Consider the following 20,637-nt stretch of genomic DNA (forward strand, 5'->3'; position numbering starts at 1 on the left):
AGCCCAGGGAGCAGAGGGGGAGTGAGGGGCAGGGGACGGGGGCTGCCTCGGACGCTGTCTGGCCTCACAAACACCAGTTTTTGGCTGGGTGAGATTTTGGGGACGTTTTCTGGGTGCTGAGCCGTGGGTTTGGGCTCTTCTTCCCCTTACACGCAGCGTGTCCTGCTCCGGCACAGCAGGGTTGGTGTCAATAAAGATTTGTTGGTGAACACGGAGCCTGGCTGTGATGGTTCCGGGGGGTTTTTGTCCTGGTTCCTTGCTGCCCGCCAAGAGGATTTGCAGGCACCCACCAGTCTCCGTGCTGGGGAGTCCCCAGTGGGGCATGAGCCTTGTCCCCGGGGTGCCCCACTTCTGGGAGCATCCTCCTAAACCACGTCATCCTTTACTGCAGAGAAGGGTTTTCCGCACCCAGTTCCCTTCCCAGTTGGGCGTTGGGTGAAGGCGGCAGCGGCTCTTTGCTTATTTGGGGGATTTTGGCTCTGTGCGCGAAAGCGTCTTTGTCCCAGAGCGGCTTCAGGTGCAGCAGAAGAGGAAACTTCTGAACGTGGGAGGCGTTTTCCAAGCTGGGCTTGTTTCAGATGGATATTTCACAATATTGATGGCTGCTGCTGCTCCGGGGTTGGGTGTTGAACTGGGGACGGGCACCCCGGTGCCCCTCCCCAGGGCTGGGGACCGTCCCCAGGCCCCCCAGAGTTGGGTATGACCCCCCTCAGCACCCCCCTACCCACCCCCTGCTATGGCTACGGCCCCCCATACCCGATATTTTGAGTATGGATGAGGGTGGGACATCGGGGACAGCAGGGGACACGTCCTCCCAGGGGATGTGAGGTCCCCAAGTTGACAGGGCAGAGGGACAGGGCACAGCTGAGGTGTCCTGACACTTGAAGCCCCCCCCAAACCCTTCTTGTCCGCGTGTCCCTCGCTCCCCACAAGCTCCTTGCTCTTGTAGGGCTGCAGGGACACTGCTGGGCTCCTCCACCATCTCCAAAAATCACGACGAAGCTGGGTTTAACCTGCTCGCACCCAAATGCCCATCTTTTCATGGTTTCCTTCTTTTTTTTTTTCCTTTTTTTTTTTTTTTTGGATTCCTGAGGCTGATGGGCTGCCGCGTTTTACTCCCCAACAGACAAATGTCCTGAAAGAACGCAAAAAACCTCCAGAGAGAGAGAGAGAGCGGAACCGGTGCGGGTGAACCACCATCATGGTGTGGTCTGGGGTTTGCTCCGGAGGTGGGGCAGGCCAGAGAGCGAAAGGAGAGATGATGAGCAGGAAAACAAAATAGATTCCTTCAGCGACAATGGCCATAGGAAAGAAAATCATCCCCTTTCGGGAAAGGAAATGCTTCTTTATGGATGCAAAACCTCGCCGAGGTCTCTGCCCCAGCACAGGCTGCCAGGAGAGGTGCAGCCCTGGGAAAAGACACCTCCACCACCTCCCACCCAGGAACGGGGAGGGTGATGGTTTCTCTTTGGCATTTTGAGCTTGGAGGTTTATTTTATGACTCTAACCCCGCTGACGGGGATCAGCGCTGGGTGAGGAACCTCAGCTCAAGGCGTGGGAGGGGGGTGGTGGACCTTGAAGTCATTCCGAAGTCCATAATTCTGCACCCGGCAACTAGAAAAAGGTTGGAGATGTTGGGTGCAACTTGTACACGTCGGGTGAGTGATTTTTCTTTTTGCAGGGGATTTAGAATCTCTAATTAATTTAACGTCTTGAAAGGGGTTCAGCGCAAATGCTGGGGAAGGGCAGTGGGGCAGAGCAGGGGCTGCAGCGGGAGCCGCGGCGTGGGCCCGTCCTGCCCTCGACCGACGGTTCCTCCCGACGGCAGGGTGCGGGGGGTTTGGTGGGATTTCTGGAGCCTCCCTGGGGGCCGGTGCAGCCCTTCTTCCCCATCCCCTCCCCGGCGGCTGTAACCCCCCCTTGCCCTCCCTCTGCCTCCCTTCCCACCCTCTTCTCCAGCTGCGCCCGCAGATGGGGTTCCCCGCCAGCCCCAGGGGCCTCCTGAGTTATTTCCTGACTCTCCACCTGCTCCGCCTGGGATCAGGTAGGGATCCTGCAGGGCTGGGGGCACTGAGCCCGCTGCGGGGGGCAGATGTGGGGCAGGGGAGGTGCCGTGGGGCAGGAGGAGCTGAGCCCAGAGCTCGGCCGCGGATGGGTTTCACTTTCCCTTGGGCTCTTGATGCCACCCCCACGTCCCTTGCCCTGGGACACCTTCAGTCCCGTCCCGCAGTGCTCCCCTAAAGCGTTTGTCCCTTCTCCCAGGGCTGGCCGGGCTGGGGGCTATTTTCGGGGTTGGGTTGACTTTCTGGAGCAGTTCCCACTCCCAGGGAACCTCCTTCTCCTTGGAGTCCTCCCACTCCCTCTCCAGTTTCTCCAGGCTCTTTGGAGCACAGGGAGGGCAAAGCGACGCCCGCGGGATGGAGCGGCCACTGCTCACGCCACGCTCGCCCCTTGCCATGCAACGCCCCGAATTAACGTGGGCGCAATCTCCATCTCTCTGTGTCCTTCTCCGTCCCCAAGCTGAGTTCAGAGTGGTGGGACCAGACCGACCTCTCCTTGCCACCGTGGGGCAGGATGTCGTGCTGCCGTGTCACTTGTCCCCACGCACAGACGCTCGGAGCTTGGAGATCAGGTGGATCCGGCACCAGTTCTCTGAAATCGTGCATCTCTACCGAAATGGAGAGGACCTGGTCGGGGCACAGATACAGGAATACATTGGAAGGACAGAGTTGGTCAGAGATGGTCTCTCCGGTGGGACCCTGGACTTGCGACTCGCTGGGGTGAGACCCTCTGATGATGGCCAGTACGTCTGCACCGTGCAAAATGCTACCACTTATGGAGAAGCCATGGTGGAGCTGGAGGTGGCAGGTTTGTGGCTGATGCGGTGTTTCCTGGGGGTGGTTCAGGTGTCCCTGGGTCGGTGTGTCCCTCCCAGACCTCTGTCCCACCCTCACGTCCATCCATCCAATGCCAAAGGCCAATAGACCTTGACAGAGGGTGGGTTGAAGGGGACCCTTCTCATCCGTGCCTGCCCAGGATGGAGCACAGACATGGTGCTGGAGGTGTTTTTGGGGGCAGAGTGGCACAAACGAGGTGGCTTTGTGTCTCTGTGGTGTCCTCGAGGTGTTGTGAGGGCACAGGGGAGAAGCTGCTGAGCAGCTGCTTGGGCTCAGGGCCTGGGCTGCCAAGCGAGCCCAGGATGGGAGCTACCACTGTGCCTGGCGTTGGGAAGAGCCCTCTTCCCAGGTCCCACCAGCTGGATCCTTGCTTTGCCTTTGCCGTTTGTGCCGGAGGAGACCTGGCGCCTCGTCTGGAAGCCTCAGGGCTTCTTGGACAAGGCCGGGAGAGGGCAGAGACCTTGCTCGGCCTCTGGGTCCTCCTCTGCCGGGCTGTTTTATGGGCGATGTGGGGTCATTGGGCATCAATGCTCTCCGGTTCCTGCACACGTTGGGGTGGTTTGGGTGGTGTGAGGAGCACGTGTGCGGTCCCACAGCCCCCTCGGGACAATGGGATGTGTCTGGTACGGGGTTGGGTCTTTGCCTATGAGCCGAGTCCATCCCTAACTCAGCCCAACGGCGGGCTCTTCACCCAGCCACGGGCTCCGTCCCTCTCCTCTCTCTGGAGGCTCACCAGGACGGAGGCATCCGGGTGGTGTGTGGATCGGCCGGCTGGTACCCGCAACCGCAGGTGCTGTGGAAGGCTGCCAACGGGCAGCGTCTGCCCTCGGTCTCCCAGAGACGTTCCTCTGACGAGAGGGGCCTGTTTGAGATCCAAGATGTCGTCGTGGTGAGCGGGAAGGGCGATGGGAACTTGTCGTGCGTGGTGAGGAACAGCCGCCTGGAGCAGGAGCAGGCGTCGTCCCTGCACATCTCAGGTGCAGGATGGCAGCGGGGCTGGGGTTGGCTGCACTTGGGGGCGGGGGCGGTTTGATCTCGGGGGGCTGGAGAAACGTGCGGGGGGTGGGGGAATGGGAGGGGATGCACCCGCAGGTGAGCTTTAGCGCAGGAGATAACCTGAGCCTGGTGGGCTTCAGGGGAGCATTGGCATGGCCGTGGGCTGGAGAGGACGATGTCCCCTTGAGCCCGGGGCTCCCAGCACAAGGCTTTAGGAGTGGGGTGGTGTAATCCCAGCCCAGAGCCGGCACCGCGCAGCCCCTCGCTCATTCCCCACCGTTGGGATGGGATCGAGAATGGGAAGAGTAACAGGTTTCGTCCCAGCTGTTTGCGCCCCCAAGCCCACTCGCTGGTGGGGCGGTGTGAGGAGCAGACCATTCCTCGACTGCCCAGCGACACCCAAAACCATCAGTGCGCTCCCATCGCTGCTCCTCATCCCAAATCCAAAACATCCCATCCCTCAATAGCTGCAAGCGATGACGTCCACTTGTTCATTCCATCCCAGCCAAAACCCTGACGATGAGTTAGAACTTGGAGTTTTTCTCTCTCCCTTTCATTTTCCTCCTACACAGGAGTGCAAAGTGAGCCCTTTTCCTGCTGTGTTTTTGTTTCTCAGCTCCCTTTTTCCACAACGCCCGTCCTTGGATGGCAGCTCTGGGTGTCTCCCTCGTGCTTTCAGTGTTGTCATTTGGTCTCAATGTTTATCTCTGGCGAAGGAAAGGTGAGTTTGTCACGGGGGGGATGGAATGGAGGGGATCGGGGTGGAGCAAGGCCGAGCCCTGGCCCATGGACGTACGTAGAAGGGGATGACAGTCGTGTCAAAAGGTGTTTTGCCTTCATTAAAGAAGCTCTTTGGGCACAGGAGGGATGGGGACAAGGACCCGGGGCGTGGGTGGGAGGCCAGGGAGCGTGGCCAGAGCACCTGGCTGGTGGGACGGTGCAAGAGTCTCTGGTGAGATGTTAGCGCCGATGAAGCAGCTGCTCTCCTGACCTCCTCTTCCTCTGCCTTTGCTTTGCAGTGGTGCTGTCCAGAGCGCTGGGTGAGTCCTTCTGGCCCCTGCCACCAGCGAAGCCTCCTGAGAAAGGAGCCCCCTGGGAGGGACGTGGCTCTGGGTGGCTCTTGATCGCCCTGTGGTCATTGGTCTGGGTTGATGGAGCCCAGAAGGGGACTGGAGAGCACTGGGTCTGGGAACGGGGCCCAGGAGGTGACCTAAGTCATGGGGAGAAGTGGGGACCCGTAATCAGTCAGCTTAAATCAGGCTGAGCCTTAAATCTCTGCTCAAGTCAGGCTTCAATGCAGGTTGCCTGGGAGGGGTGGCTGGGGGAGAAGGGAGGCAGGGAACCTGCTCTGGGACCCACACGGTCTTTTCCCACTCCAAAAACACAAGGAGTTTGGGGTCTCGCCAGCTCTGCCTGCTGCTGCAGGAACAGCCATGGGATGAGAAGCCGTCCCCTCTCATCACTCATCGTTTCTTTTTTTCCATTCCAGAGGAACAAGCTGCACGGTTGGGTGAGTCTCCGTGATCTCCTCTTGGCTCGGTGTCCTCTCCCGGGAGCTCTCTGCTCGGCCCTTTCCCCCTTTGCCCGTCCCCTCCATCCCTCCATCCCCTGGGTGTGGGGAAACCCCAAGGGGATGTGCCTGGGAGGGTGGGCAACTGGGGGACACCAGCCCAGGGATGGACCCTCTCCCTTGGCCAGACTCCCTGGGGACCGGCCATGGGACATGACCTGGTTGGAGGGGGCCATTCACAGGGTTTTGTGGTCTTTTCCCACTCCCCAAACTCTCTGAGCTCTCCTCGAGCTCTGTGCGCTCCTAAAGGAGCAGCCATGGGATGAGAAGCCGTCCCCTCTCATCACTCATGGCTTCTTTTTTTCCATTCCAGAGGAACAAGCTGCACGGTTGGGTGAGTCTCCGTGATCTCCTCTTGCCTCGGTGTCCTCTCCTGGGAGCTCTGTGCTCGGCCCTTTCCCCCTTTGCCCGTCCCCTCCATCCCTCCATCCCCTGGGGGTGGGGAAACCCCAAGGGGATGTGCCTGGGAGGGTGGGCAGCTGGGGGACACCAGCCCAGGGATGGACCCTCTCCCTTGGCCAGACTCCCTGGGGACAGGCCGTGGGACATGACCTGGCTGGAGGTGGACACTCACAGGGTGTAGGGGTCTTTTCCCACTCCCCAAACTCTCTGAGCTCTCATCGAGCTCTGTGCGCTCCTAAAGGAGCAGCCATGGGATGAGAAGCCGTCCCCTCTCATCATTCATCGCTTCTTTTTTTCCATTCCAGAGGAACAAGCTGCACGGTTGGGTGAGTCTCCGTGATCTCCTCTTGGCTCGGTGTCCTCTCCTGGGTGCTCTGTGCTCGGCCCTTTCCCCCTTTGCCCGTCCCCTCCATCCCTCCATCCCCTGGGGGTGGGGAAACCCCAAGGGGATGTGCCTGGGAGGGTGGGCAGCTGGGGGACACCAGCCCAGGGATGGACCCTCTCCCCTGCCCAGACCCACTGGCCACCATCCGTGGGACATAACCAGGCTGGAGGGAGCCCCCCCGGGAGCCAAGGGCTCTTTTCCCCCTCCCCAAACAGAAGGGCTCTGCCAACTCCTGCGGGTGCAGTTGTGGGATGAGAAGCTGTCCCCTCTCATCACTGATTGACTTTCTTTATCCTTTCCAGGGGTACAAAACAAAGCACTGAGTGAGTCTCCGTGATCTCCTCCTGCCTCGGTGTCCTCTCCCGGGTGCTCTGTGCTCAGCCCTTCCCCCACTTCCTCGTCTCCTCCATCCCTCCATCCCCTGGCTCCGCAGAAATCCCAAGGGGAGGTGCCTGGGAGGGTGGGCAGCGGGGGGACAGCAGCCCAGGGATGGACCCTCTCCCTTGGCCAGACTCCCTGGGGACCGGCCGTGGGACATGACCTGGCTGGAGGGGGCCATTCACAGGGTTTTGTGGTCTTTTCCCACTCCCCAAACTCTCTGAGCTCTCCTCCAGCTCTGTGCGCTCCTAAAGGAGCAGCCATGGGATGAGAAGCTGTCCCCTCTCATCACTCATCACTTCTTATTTTCCATTCCAGAGAAACAAGCTGCACGGTTGGGTGAGTCTCCGTGATCTCCTCTTGGCTCGGTGTCCTCTCCCGGGTGCTCTCTGCTCGGCCCTTTCCCCCTTTGCCCGTCCCCTCCATCCCTCCATCCCCTGGCGGTGGGGAAACCCCAAGGGGATGTGCCTGGGAGGGTGGGCAGCTGGGGGACACCAGCCCAGGGATGGACCCTCTCCCCTGCCCAGACCCACTGGCCACCATCCGTGGGACATAACCAGGCTGGAGGGAGCCCCCCCGGGAGCCAAGGGCTCTTTTCCCCCTCCCCAAACAGAAGGGCTCTGCCAACTCCTGCGGGTGCAGTTGTGGGATGAGAAGCTGTCCCCTCTCATCACTGATTGACTTTCTTTATCCTTTCCAGGGGTACAAAACAAAGCACTGAGTGAGTCTCCGTGATCTCCTCTTGGCTCGGTGTCCTCTCCCGGGTGCTCTGTGCTCAGCCCTTCCCCCGCTTCCTCGTCTCCTCCATCCCTCCATCCCCTGACTCCGCAGAAATCCCAAGGGGAGGTGCCTGGGAGGGTGGGCAGCTGGGGGACACCAGCCCAGGGATGGACCCTCTCCCTTGGCCAGACTCCCTGGGGACGGGCTGTGGGACATGACCTGGCTGGAGGGGGCCATTCACAGGGTTTTGTGGTCTTTTCCCACTCCCCAAACTCTCTGAGCTCTCCTCGAGCTCTGTGCGCTCCTAAAGGAGCAGCCATGGGATGAGAAGCCGTCCCCTCTCATCACTCATCACTTCTTATTTTCCCTTCCAGAGAAACAAGCTGCACGGTTGGGTGAGTCTCCGTGATCTCCTCTTGGCTCGGTGTCCTCTCCCGGGAGCTCTCTGCTCGGCCCTTTCCCCCTTTGCCCGTCCCCTCCATCCCTCCATCCCCTGGGTGTGGGGAAACCCCAAGGGGATGTGCCTGGGAGGGTGGGCAGCTGGGGGACACCAGCCCAGGGATGGACACTCTCCCTTGGCCAGACTCCCTGGGGACCGGCCATGGGACATGACCTGGCTGGAGGGGGCCATTCACAGGGTTTTGTGGTCTTTTCCCAATCCCCAAACTCTCTGAGCTCTCCTCGAGCTCTGTGCGCTCCTAAAGGAGCAGCCATGGGATGAGAAGCCGTCCCCTCTCATCACTCATGGCTTCTTTTTTTCCATTCCAGAGGAACAAGCTGCACGGTTGGGTGAGTCTCCGTGATCTCCTCTTGCCTCGGTGTCCTCTCCTGGGAGCTCTGTGCTCGGCCCTTTCCCCCTTTGCCCGTCCCCTCCATCCCTCCATCCCCTGGGGGTGGGGAAACCCCAAGGGGATGTGCCTGGGAGGGTGGGCAGCTGGGGGACACCAGCCCAGGGATGGACCCTCTCCCTTGGCCAGACTCCCTGGGGACCGGCCGTGGGACATGACCTGGCTGGAGGTGGACACTCACAGGGTGTAGGGGTCTTTTCCCACTCCCCAAACTCTCTGAGCTCTCCTCCAGCTCTGTGCGCTCCTAAAGGAGCAGCCATGGGATGAGAAGCCGTCCCCTCTCATCACTCATCGCTTCTTATTTTCCATTCCAGAGGAACAAGCTGCACAGTTGGGTGAGTCTCCGTGATCTCCTCTTGGCTCGGTGTCCTCTCCTGGGTGCTCTGTGCTCGGCCCTTTCCCCCTTTGCCCGTCCCCTCCATCCCTCCATCCCCTGGGGGTGGGGAAACCCCAAGGGGATGTGCCTGGGAGGGTGGGCAGCTGGGGGACACCAGCCCAGGGATGGACCCTCTCCCCTGCCCAGACCCACTGGCCACCATCCGTGGGACATAACCAGGCTGGAGGGAGCCCCCCCGGGAGCCAAGGGCTCTTTTCCCCCTCCCCAAACAGAAGGGCTCTGCCAACTCCTGCGGGTGCAGTTGTGGGATGAGAAGCTGTCCCCTCTCATCACTGATTGACTTTCTTTATCCTTTCCAGGGGTACAAAACAAAGCACTGAGTGAGTCTCCGTGATCTCCTCCTGCCTCGGTGTCCTCTCCCGGGTGCTCTGTGCTCAGCCCTTCCCCCACTTCCTCGTCTCCTCCATCCCTCCATCCCCTGGCTCCGCAGAAATCCCAAGGGGAGGTGCCTGGGAGGGTGGGCAGCGGGGGGACACCAGCCCAGGGATGGACCCTCTCCCTTGGCCAGACTCCCTGGGGACCGGCCGTGGGACATGACCTGGCTGGAGGGGGCCATTCACAGGGTTTTGTGGTCTTTTCCCAGTCCCCAAACTCTCTGAGCTCTCCTCCAGCTCTGTGCGCTCCTAAAGGAGCAGCCATGGGATGAGAAGCCGTCCCCTCTCATCACTCATCGCTTCTTTTTTTCCATTCCAGAGGAACAAGCTGCACGGTTGGGTGAGTCTCCGTGATCTCCTCCTGCCTCGGTGTCCTCTCCCGGGTGCTCTGTGCTCGGCCCTTTCCCCCTTTGCCCGTCCCCTCCATCCCTCCATCCCCTGGCGGTGGGGAAACCCCAAGGGGATGTGCCTGGGAGGGTGGGCAGCTGGGGGACACCAGCCCAGGGATGGACCCTCTCCCCTGCCCAGACCCACTGGCCACCATCCATGGGACATAACCAGGCTGGAGGGAGCCCCCCCGGGAGCCAAGGGCTCTTTTCCCCCTCCCCAAACAGAAGGGCTCTGCCAACTCCTGCGGGTGCAGTTGTGGGATGAGAAGCTGTCCCCTCTCATCACTGATTGACTTTCTTTATCCTTTCCAGAGGAACGAGACGCGGCACTGGGTGAGTCTCCGTGATCTCCTCCTGCCTCGGTGTCCTCTCCCGGGCGCTCTGTGCTCAGCCCTTCCCCCACTTCCTCGTCCCCTCCATCCCTCCATCCCCTGGCTCCGCAGAAACCCCAAGGGGATGTGCCTGGGAGGGTGGGCAGCTGGGGGACAGCAGCCCTGGGATGGACCCTCTCCCTTGGCCAGAGTCCCTGGGGACCGGCCGTGGGACATGACCTGGCTGGAGGGGGCCATTCACAGGGTGTGGGGGTCTTTTCCCACTCCCCAGACTCCCTGAGCTCTCCTCGAGCTCTGTGCGCTCCTAAAGGAGCAGCCATGGGATGAGAAGCCGTCCCCTCTCATCACTCAGCGCTTCTTTTTTTCCCTTCCAGAGGATCAAGCTGCACGGTTGGGTGAGTCTCCATGATCTCCTCTTGGCTCGGTGTCCTCTCCCGGGTGCTCTGTGCTCGGCCCTGTCCCCCTGTGCCCGTCCCCTCCATCCCTCCATCCCCTGGGGGTGGGGAAACCCCAAGGGGATGTGCCTGGAAGGGTGGGCAGCTGGGGGACACCAGCCCAGGGATGGACCCTCTCCCCTGCCCAGACCCACTGGCCACCATCCATGGGACATAACCAGGCTGGAGGGAGCCCCCCCGGGAGCCAAGGGCTCTTTTCCCCCTCCCCAAACAGAAGGGCTCTGCCAACTCCTGCGGGTGCAGTTGTGGGATGAGAAGCTGTCCCCTCTCATCACTGATTGACTTTCTTTATCCTTTCCAGGGGTACAAGACACAGCACTGGGTGAGTCTCCGTGATCTCCTCCTGCCTCGGTGTCCTCTCCCGGGTGCTCTGTGCTCAGCCCTTCCCCCGCTTCCTCGTCCCCTCGATCCCTCCATCCCCTGGCTCCGCAGAAACCCCAAGGGGATGTGCCTGGGAGGGTGGGCAGCGGGGGGACACCAGCCCTGGGATGGACCCTCTCCCTTGGCCAGACTCCCTGGGGACCGGCCATGGGACATGACCTGGCTGGAGATGGACATTCACAGGGTGTGGGGGTCTTTTCCCACTCCACAAACTCTCTGAGCTCTCCTCCAGCTCTGTGCGCTCCTAAAGGAGCAGCCATGGGATGAGAAGCCGTCCCCTCTCATCACTCAGCGCTTCTTTTTTTCCATTCCAGAGGAACAAGCTGCTTTGTTTTGTGAGTCTCCGTGATCTCCTCCTGCCTCGGTGTCCTCTCCCGGTGCTCTGTGCTCGGCCCTTTCCCCCTTTGCTCGTCCCCTCCATCCCTCCATCCCCTGGGTGTGGGGAAACCCCAAGGGGATGTGCCTGGGAGGGTGGGCAGCTGGGGGACACCAGCCCAGGGATGGACCCTCTCCCCTGCCCAGACCCTCTGGCCACAATCCATGGGACATAACCAGGCTGGAGGGAGCCCCCCCGGGAGCCAAGGGGTCTTTTCCCCCTCCCCAAACAGAACGGCTCTGCCTCCTCCTGTAGGAGCAGCCATGGGACGAGAAGCTGTCCCCTCTCATCACTGATTGACTTTCTTTATCCTTTCCAGGGGTACAAAACACAGCACTGAGTGAGTCTCTGTGATCTCCTCCTGCCTCGGTGTCCTCTCCCGGGTGCTCTGTGCTCAGCCCTTTCCCCCCTTCCTCATCCCCTCCATCCCTCCATCCCCTGGCTCCGCAGAAACCCCAAGGGGAGGTGCCTGGGAAGGTGGGCAGCGGGGGGACACCAGCCCAGGGATGGACCCTCTCCCTTGGCCAGAGTCCCTGGGGACCAGCCGTGGGACATGACCTGGCTGGAGGGAGCCCCCCCGGGAGCCAAGGGCTCTTTTCCCCCTCCCCAAACAGAAGGGCTCTGCCTGCTCCTGCGGGTGCAGTTGTGGGATGAGAAGCTGTCCCCTCTCATCACTGATTGACTTTCTTTATCCTTTCCAGAGGAACGAGACGCGGCACTGGGTGAGTCTCCGTGATCTCCTCCTGCCTCGGTGTCCTCTCCCGGGTGCTCTGTGCTCAGCCCTTCCCACGCTTCCTCGTCCCCTCCATCCCTCCGTCCCCTGGCTCCGCAGAAACCCCAAGGGGATGTGCCTGGGAGGGTGGGCAGCGGGGGGACACCAGCCCTGGGATGGACCCTCTCCCTTGGCCAGAGTCCCTGGGGACCGGCCGTGGGACGTGACCTGGCTGGAGGGGGCCATTCACAGGGTGTGGGGGTCTTTTCCCACTCCCCAAACTCTCTGAGCTCTCCTCGAGCTCTGTGCGCTCCTCAAGGAGCAGCCATGGGATGAGAAGCCGTCCCCTCTCATCACTCATCGCTTCTTTTTTTCCATTCCAGAGGAACAAGCTGCACGGTTGGGTGAGTCTCCGTGATCTCCTCTTAGCTCGGTGTCCTCTCCCGGGCGCTCTCTGCTCGGCCCTTTCCCGCTGTGTCCGTCCCCTCCATCCCCTCCATCCCCTGGATCTGAGCAAACCCCCAGGGGACATGCCCGGGAGGGTGGGCGGCCTGGGGACACCAGCCCAGGGATGGACCCTCTCCCCTGCCCCGAGTCCCTGGGGACCGGCCGTGGGACATGACCTGGCTGGAGGGGGCCATTCACAGGGTTTTGTGGTCTTTTCCCACTCCCCAAACTCTCTGAGCTCTCCCTGAGCTCTGTGCGCTCCTAAAGGAGCATCCATGGGATGAGAAGCCGTCCCCTCTCATCACTCATCGCTTCTTTTTTTCCATTCCAGAGGAACAAGCTGCACGGTTGGGTGAGTCTCCGTGATCTCCTCTTGGCTCGGTGTCCTCTCCCGGGTGCTCTGTGCTCGGCCCTTTCCCCCTTTGCCCGTCCCCTCCATCCCTCCATCCCCTGGGGGTGGGGAAACCCCAAGGGGATGTGCCTGGGAGGGTGGGCAGCTGGGGGACACCAGCCCAGGGATGGACCCTCTCCCCTGCCCAGACCCACTGGCCACCATCCGTGGGACATAACCAGGCTGGAGGGAGCCCCCCCGGGAGCCAAGGGGTCTTTTCCCCCTCCCCAAACAGAAGGGCTCTGCCAACTCCTGCGGGTGCAGTTCTGGAATGAGAAGCTGTCCCCTCTCATCACTGATTGACTTTCTTTATCCTTTCCAGAGGAACGAGACGCGGCACTGGGTGAGTCTCCGTGATCTCCTCCTGCCTCGGTGTCCTCTCCCGGGCGCTCTGTGCTCGGCCCTTTCCCACGTTGCCCGTCCCCTCCATCCCTCCATCCCCTGGGTGTGGGGAAACCCCAAGGGGATGTGCCTGGGAGGGTGGGCAGCTGGGGGACACCAGCCCAGCAATGGACCCTCTCCCTTGGCCAGACTCCCTGGGGACCGGCCGTGGGACATGACCTGGCTGGAGGGGGCCATTCACAGGGTGTGGGGGTCTTTTCCCACTCCCCAAACTCTCTGAGCTCTCCTCGAGCTCTGTGCGCTCCTAAAGGAGCAGCCATGGGATGAGAAGCCGTCCCCTCTCATCACTCATCGCTTCTTTTTTTCCATTCCAGAGGAACAAGCTGCACGGTTGGGTGAGTCTCCGTGATCTCCTCTTGCCTCGGTGTCCTCTCCCGGGTGCTCTCTGCTCGGCCCTTTCCCGCTGTGTCCGTCCCCTCCATCCCCTCCATCCCCTGGATCTGAGCAAACCCCCAGGGGACATGCCCGGGAGGGTGGGCGGCCGGGGGACACCAGCCCAGGGATGGACCCTCTCCCCTGCCCCGAGTCCCTGGGGACCGGCCGTGGGACGTGACCTTGCTCTTGTCCCTCCTTGTAGCGTGGAGAAAGTTCCTGCTTCCTGAAAATCCAGGTAATTGCGTATTTTACTGTATTTTATGGGTGGTTCTCCTCCCTTTCCCTCTGCGGGAGGTGTAACTGGGTGGCCAGTGAAGGCGCTGGGTGGCCACTGAAGGGGGACTGGCCATCCCAGGTCGTATTGGTGACTCAGACCCCCCCAGACCATGGCACTGGGCTGTATCTCGCCCCGTTTTCTTGCCGTTTCGCCCCATTCTGAGTCACCCCCTTGGGCCCCAGAGGAGCCACCACCCCCTGAGACCCCGTGCGCTGCCCAGCCCAGCCCCTGCCTCCCCGTCCTGCTCCTCCCTGCGCGGGCTGCAGCCCCACCGGTGCCTCTTCCCACGGGACCGAGCTCGGCCGTGGCCGTGCTGGGGCCGGCCCCACGGTGGGGATGGAGAGGAGGAAGGAGATGCCCAGTCTCCTGCCCCGCGGGGCAGGTCCTGTCCCCGAGGGGGTGAAACCTGCCCGGGGACTGAGCTCTGATGCTGCGGCTCCTCCTGTCCCCTGCAGACGTGGTGACCCTGGATCCAAACACGGCTCATTCCCAACTCGTCCTGTCGGACGATCGGAGGCGTGTGAGGTGGCAAAGAGAACGGCAGGACCTGCCCAACCTCCCAGAGAGATTTACCTATTATTGCTGCGTTTTGGGCCGGGAGGGGTTCCGGGAGGGGAGACACTGCTGGGAGGTGGAGGTGGAGGGGGAGGTGGGAGGTGACTCATGGTGGGGTGTTGGGGTGGCCAGGGAGTCTGTGGAGAGGAAGGGGAGCACGGTCATGAGCCCTGAAGGAGGGATCTGGGCAGTGCAGCACTGCTATGGACAGTTTGTGTCTCTCACCTCTCCTCGCACCTTCCTCCCCCGGTCCCCGCTCCCCAGCAGGATCTGGGTCTGTCTGGACTGCACACAGGGGCTGGTGACTTTCCTCCATGCCGACACCGGGGTCGAGATCTTCACGTTCCCACCAGCCTCGTTCAAAGGGGAGACCCTGCGCCCCTTGTTTTGGGTAGAAACAGAGAAAACCCAGCTGTGCCTGAGGGGCAGCGCCCCCCAGACCCTCATGCCCCCTTCCCTCCCCTCCCCGGCCGCCGGCAGCCCCTGCCCTTCTCCAGAGACTCCCCGCTCTCCTCTCCTGGATCCCGCGGGAGACGTCCATCCCTGTGCCCCAGCCCAGGGAGCAGAGGGGGAGTGAGGGGCAGGGGACGGGGGCTGCCTCGGACGCTGTCTGGCCTCACAAACACCAGTTTTTGGCTGGGTGAGATTTTGGGGACGTTTTCTGGGTGCTGAGCCGTGGGTTTGGGCTCTTCTTCCCCTTACACGCAGCGTGTCCTGCTCCGGCACAGCAGGGTTGGTGTCAATAAAGATTTGTTGGTGAACACGGAGCCTGGCTGTGATGGTTCCGGGGGGTTTTTGTCCTGGTTCCTTGCTGCCCGCCAAGAGGATTTGCAGGCACCCACCAGTCTCCGTGCTGGGGAGTCCCCAGTGGGGCATGAGCCTTGTCCCCGGGGTGCCCCACTTCTGGGAGCATCCTCCTAAACCACGTCATCCTTTACTGCAGAGAAGGGTTTTCCGCACCCAGTTCCCTTCCCAGTTGGGCATTGGGTGAAGGCGGCAGCGGCTCTTTGCTTATTTGGGGGATTTTGGCTCTGTGCGCGAAAGCGTCTTTGTCCCAGAGCGGCTTCAGGTGCAGCAGAAGAGGAAACTTCTGAACGTGGGAGGCGTTTTCCAAGCTGGGCTTGTTTCAGACGGATATTTCACAATATTGATGGCTGCTGCTGCTCCGGGGTTGGGTGTTGAACTGGGGACGGGCACCCCGGTGCCCCTCCCCAGGGCTGGGGACCGTCCCCAGGCCCCCCAGAGTTGGGTATGACCCCCCTCAGCACCCCCCTACCCACCCCCTGCTATGGCTACGGCCCCCCACCCCCAATATTTTGAGTATGGATGATGGTGGGACATCGGGGACAGGAGGGGACACGTCCTCCCAGGGGATGTGAGGTCCCCAAATTGACAGGGCAGAGGGACAGGGCACAGCTGAGGTGTCCTGACACTTGAAGCCCCCCCCAAACCCTTCTTGTCCGCGTGTCCCTCGCTCCCCACAAGCTCCTTGCTCTTGTAGGGCTGCAGGGACACTGCTGGGCTCCTCCACCATCTCCAAAAATCACGACGAAGCTCGGTTTAACCTGCTCGCACCCAAATGCCCATCTTTTCATGGTTTCCTTCTTTTTTTTTTTTCCTTTTTTTTTTTTTTTTTGGATTCCTGAGGCTGATGGGCTGCCGCGTTTTACTCCCCAACAGACAAATGTCCTGAAAGAACGCAAAAAACCTCCAGAGAGAGAGAGAGAGCGGAACCGGTGCGGGTGAACCACCATCATGGTGTGGTCTGGGGTTTGCTCCGGAGGTGGGGCAGGCCAGAGAGCGAAAGGAGAGATGCTGAGCAGGAAAACAAAATAGATTCCTTCAGCGACAATGGCCGTAGGAAAGAAAATCATCCCCTTTCGGGAAAGGAAATGCTTCTTTATGGATGCAAAACCTCGCCGAGGTCTCTGCCCCAGCACAGGCTGCCAGGAGAGGTGCAGCCCTGGGAAAAGACACCTCCACCACCTCCCACCCAGGAACGGGGAGGGTGATGGTTTCTCTTTGGCATTTTGAGCTTGGAGGTTTATTTTATGACTCTAACCCCGCTGACGGGGATCAGCGCTGGGTGAGGAACCTCAGCTCAAGGCGTGGGAGGGGGGTGGTGGACCTTGAAGTCATTCCGAAGTCCATAATTCTGCACCCGGAAACTAGAAAAAGGTTGGAGATGTTGGGTGCAACTTGTACACGTCGGGTGAGTGATTTTTCTTTTTGCAGGGGATTTAGAATCTCTAATTAATTTAAAGTCTTGAAAGGGGTTCAGCGCAAATGCTGGGGAAGGGCAGTGGGGCAGAGCAGGGGCTGCAGCGGGAGCCGCGATGTGGGCCCGTCCTGCCCTCGACCAACGGTTCCTCCCGACGGCAGGGTGCGGGGGGTTTGGTGGGATTTCTGGAGCCTCCCTGGGGGCGGGTGCAGCCCTTCTTCCCCATCCCCTCCCCGGCGGCTCTAACCCCCCCTTGCCCTCCCTCTGCCTCCCTTCCCACCCTCTTCTCCAGCTGCGCCCGCAGATGGGGTTCCCCGCCAGCCCCAGGGGCCTCCTGAGTTATTTCCTGACTCTCCACCTGCTCCGCCTGGGATCAGGTAGGGATCCTGCAGGGCTGGGGGCGCTGAGCCCGCTGCGGGGGGCAGATGTGGGGCAGGGGAGGTGCCGTGGGGCAGGAGGAGCTGAGCCCAGAGCTCGGCCGCGGATGGGTTTCACTTTCCCTTGGGCTCTTGATGCCACCCCCACGTCCCTTGCCCTGGGACACCTTCAGTCCCGTCCCGCAGTGCTCCCCTAAAGCGTTTGTCCCTTCTCCCAGGGCTGGCCGGGCTGGGGGCTATTTTCGGGGTTGGGGGTGACTTTCTGGAGCAGGATCCCACTCCCAGGGAACCTCCTTCTCCTTGGAGTCCTCCCACTCCCTCTCCAGGTTCTCCAGGCTCTTTGGAGCACAGATGGGGGAACAGCGACGCCCGGGGGATGGAGCGGGCACCGCTCACGCCACGCTCGCCCCTTGCCATGCAACGCCCCGAATTAACGTGGGCGCAATCTCCATCTCTCTGTGTCCTTCTCCGTCCCCAAGCTGAGTTCAGAGTGGTGGGACCAGATCGACTTGGTGTTTTTGGGGGCAGAGTGGCACAAACGAGGTGGCTTTGTGTCTCTGTGGTGTCCTCGAGGTGTTGTGAGGGCACAGGGGAGAAGCTGCTGAGCAGCTGCTTGGGCTCAGGGCCTGGGCTGCCAAGCGAGCCCAGGATGGGAGCTATCGCTGTGCCTGGCGTTGGGAAGAGCCCTCTTCCCAGGTCCCACCAGCTGGATCCTTGCTTTGCCTTTGCCGTTTGTGCCGGAGGAGACCTGGCGCCTCGTCTGGAAGCCTCAGGGCTTCTTGGACAAGGCCGGGAGAGGGCAGAGACCTTGCTCGGCCTCTGGGTCCTCCTCTGCCGGGCTGTTTTATGGGCGATGTGGGGTCATTGGGCATCAATGCTCTCCGGTTCCTGCACACGTTGGGGTGGTTTGGGTGGTGTGAGGAGCACGTGCGTGGTCCCACAGCCCCCTCGGGACAATGGGATGTGTCTGGTACGGGGTTGGGTCTTTGACTTTGAGCCGAGTCCATCCCTAACTCAGCCCAACGGCGGGCTCTTCCCCCAGCCATGGGCTCCGTCCCTCTCCTCTCTCTGGAGGCTCACCAGGACGGAGGCATCCGGGTGGTGTGTGGATCGGCCGGCTGGTACCCGCAACCGCAGGTGCTGTGGAAGGCTGCCAACGGGCAGCGTCTGCCCTCGGTCTCCCAGAGACGTTCCTCTGACGAGAGGGGCCTGTTTGAGATCCAAGATGTCGTCGTGGTGAGCGGGAAGGGCGATGGGAACTTGTCGTGCGTGGTGAGGAACAGCCGCCTGGAGCAGGAGCAGGCGTCGTCCCTGCACATCTCAGGTGCAGGATGGCAGCGGGGCTGGGGTTGGCTGCACTTGGGGGCGGGGGCGGTTTGATCTCGGGGGGCTGGAGAAACGTGCGGGGGGTGGGGGAATGGGAGGGGATGCACCCGCAGGTGAGCTTTAGCGCAGGAGATAACCTGAGCCTGGCGGGCTTCAGGGCAGCATTGGCATGGCCGTGGGCTGGAGAGGACGATGTCCCCTTGAGCCCGGGCCTCCCAGCACAAGGCTTTAGGAGTGGGGTGGTGTAATCCCAGCCCAGAGCCGGCACCGCGCAGCCCCTCGCTCATTCCCCACCGTTGGGATGGGATCAAGAATGGGAAGAGTAACGGGTTTTGTCCCAACTGTTTGCGCCCCCGCCAAGCCCACTCGCTGGTGGGGTGGTGTGAGGAGCAGACCATTCCTCGACTGCCCAGCGACACCCAAAACCATCAGTGCGCTCCCATCGCTGCTTCTCATCCCAAATCCAAAACATCCCATCCCTCAATAGCTGCAAGCGATGACGTCCACTTGTTCATTCCATCCCAGCCAAAACCCTGACGATGAGTTAGAACTTGGAGTTTTTCTCTCTCCCTTTCATTTTCCTCCTACACAGGAGTGCAAAGTGAGCCCTTTTCCTGCTGTGTTTTTGTTTCTCAGCTCCCTTTTTCCACAACGCCCATCACTGGATGGCAGCTCTGGGTGTCTCCCTCGTGCTTTCAGTGTTGTCATTTGGTCTCAATGTTTATCTCTGGCGAAGGAAAGGTGAGTTTGTCACGGGGGGGATGGAATGGAGGGGATCGGGGTGGAGCGAGGCCGAGCCCTGGCCCATGGACGTACGTAGAAGGGGATGACAGTCGTGTCAAAAGGTGTTTTGCCTTCATTAAAGAAGCTCTTTGGGCACAGGAGGGATGGGGACAAGGACCCGGGGCGTGGGTGGGAGGCCAGGGAGCGTGGCCAGAGCACCTGGCTGGTGGGACGGTGCAAGAGTCTCTGGTGAGATGTTAGCGCCGATGAAGCAGCTGCTCTCCTGACCTCCTCTTCCTCTGCCTTTGCTTTGCAGTGGGGCTGTCCAGAGCGCTGGGTGAGTCCTTCTGGCCCCTGCCACCAGCGAAGCCTCCTGAGAAAGGAGCCCCCTGGGAGGGACGTGGCTCTGGGCGGCTCTTGATCGCCCTGTGGTCGTTGGTCTGGGTTGATGGAGCCCAGAAGGGGACTGGAGAGCACTGGGTCTGGGAACGGGGCCCAGGAGGTGACCTAAGTCATGGGGAGAAGTGGGGACCCGTAATCAGTCAGCTTAAATCAGGCTGAGCCTTAAATCTCTGCTCAAGTCAGGCTTCAATGCAGGGTGCCTGGGAGGGGTGGCTGGGGGAAAAGGGAGGCAGGGAACCTGCTCTGGGACCCACACGGTCTTTTCCCACTCCCCAAACACAAGGAGTTTGGAGTCTCGCCAGCTCTGCCTGCTGCTGCAGGAACAGCCATGGGATGAGAAGCCGTCCCCTCTCATCACTCATCGCTTCTTTTTTTCCCTTCCAGAGGAACAAGCTGCACGGTTGGGTGAGTCTCCGTGATCTCCTCTTGCCTCGTTGTCCTCTCCCGGGCGCTCTCTGCTCTGCCCTTTCCCGCTGTTTCCTTCCCCTCCATCCCCTCCATCCCCTGGATCTGAGCAAACCCCCAGGGGACATGCCCGGGAGGGTGGGCGGCCGGGGGACACCAGCCCAGGGATGGACCCTCTCCCCTGCCCCGAGTCCCTGGGGACCAGCCGTGGGACATGACCTGGCTGGAGGGGGCCATTCACAGGGTGTGGGGGTCTTTTCCCACTCCCCAAACTCTCTGAGCTCTCCTCGAGCTCTGTGCGCTCCTAAAGGAGCAGCCATGGGATGAGAAGCCGTCCCCTCTCATCACTCAGCGCTTCTTTTTTTCCATTCCAGAGGAACAAGCTGCACGGTTGGGTGAGTCTCCGTGATCTCCTCCTGCCTCGGTGTCCTCTCCCGGGTGCTCTGTGCTCGGCCCTTTCCCCCTTTGCCCGTCCCCTCCATCCCTCCATCCCCTGGGGGTGGGGAAACCCAAAGGGGATGTGCCCGGGAGGGTGGGCAGCTGGGGGACACCAGCCCAGGGATGGACCCTCTCCCCTGCCCAGACCCACTGGCCACCATCCGTGGGACATAACCAGGCTGGAGGGAGCCCCCCCGGGAGCCAAGGGGTCTTTTCCCCCTCCCCAAACAGAACGGCTCTGCCTGCTCCTGTAGGAGCAGCCATGGGACGAGAAGCTGTCCCCTCTCATCACTGATTGACTTTCTTTATCCTTTCCAGGGGTACGAGGCAAAGCATTGAGTGAGTCTCCGTGATCTCCTCCTGCCTCGGTGTCCTCTCCCGGGTGCTCTGTGCTCAGCCCTTCCCCCGCTTCCTCGTCCCCTCCATCCCTCCATCCCCTGGCTCCGCAGAAACCCCAAGGGGATGTGCCTGGGAGGGTGGGCAGTTTGGGGACACCAGCCCAGGGATGGACCCTCTCCCTTGGCCAGACTCCCTGGGGACCGGCCGTGGGACGTGACCTGGCTGGAGGGGGCCATTCACAGGGTTTTGTGGTCTTTTCCCACTCCCCAAACTCTCTGAGCTCTCCTCCAGCTCTGTGCGCTCCTAAAGGAGCAGCCATGGGATGAGAAGCCGTCCCCTCTCATCAC

The 20,637-nt window shown here is 61.4% G+C and overlaps 2 protein-coding genes and 1 long non-coding RNA gene across 3 annotated transcripts in view; all 3 read left to right on the forward strand.

The window, feature by feature from the left end:
* The window catches only part of LOC128901596 (butyrophilin subfamily 1 member A1-like), a gene marked incomplete at its 3' end in the record, with an annotated part of 35,195 nt that overhangs the window by 4,791 nt on the left and 9,767 nt on the right, over positions 1 to 20,637 (forward strand). The gene's annotated exons all lie outside the window — the stretch shown is intronic.
* On the forward strand, positions 1,890 to 19,316 carry LOC128901673 (butyrophilin subfamily 3 member A2-like). Its single transcript, XM_054183800.1, has 5 exons — positions 1,890 to 2,044; positions 2,521 to 2,868; positions 17,700 to 17,981; positions 18,620 to 18,724; positions 19,023 to 19,316. Exons 1-5 carry the CDS (start codon positions 1,972 to 1,974, stop codon positions 19,265 to 19,267), a joined length of 1,053 nt encoding a protein of 350 aa, XP_054039775.1. The 5' UTR covers positions 1,890 to 1,971; the 3' UTR covers positions 19,268 to 19,316.
* On the forward strand, positions 12,736 to 14,038 carry LOC128901720 (uncharacterized). Its single transcript, XR_008463503.1, has 3 exons — positions 12,736 to 12,793; positions 13,430 to 13,462; positions 13,960 to 14,038. It is a non-coding gene; the product is annotated as an uncharacterized LOC128901720 (long non-coding RNA).

The sequence above is a fragment of the Rissa tridactyla genome, chromosome 27 (assembly GCF_028500815.1).
Source record: "Rissa tridactyla isolate bRisTri1 chromosome 27, bRisTri1.patW.cur.20221130, whole genome shotgun sequence".
Classification (NCBI taxonomy): Eukaryota; Metazoa; Chordata; class Aves; order Charadriiformes; family Laridae; genus Rissa; species Rissa tridactyla.

Coding starts and splice junctions, on each gene's coding strand:
- LOC128901673 (XM_054183800.1), top strand. CDS start 1,972: ATGGGGTTCCCCGCCAGCCCCAGGGGCCTCCTGAGTTATTTCCTGACT. Junction 2,045..2,520: donor CCTGCTCCGCCTGGGATCAG/GTAGGGATCCTG, acceptor TCCGTCCCCAAG/CTGAGTTCAGAGTGGTGGGA. Junction 18,725..19,022: donor TTATCTCTGGCGAAGGAAAG/GTGAGTTTGTCA, acceptor TTTGCTTTGCAG/TGGGGCTGTCCAGAGCGCTG.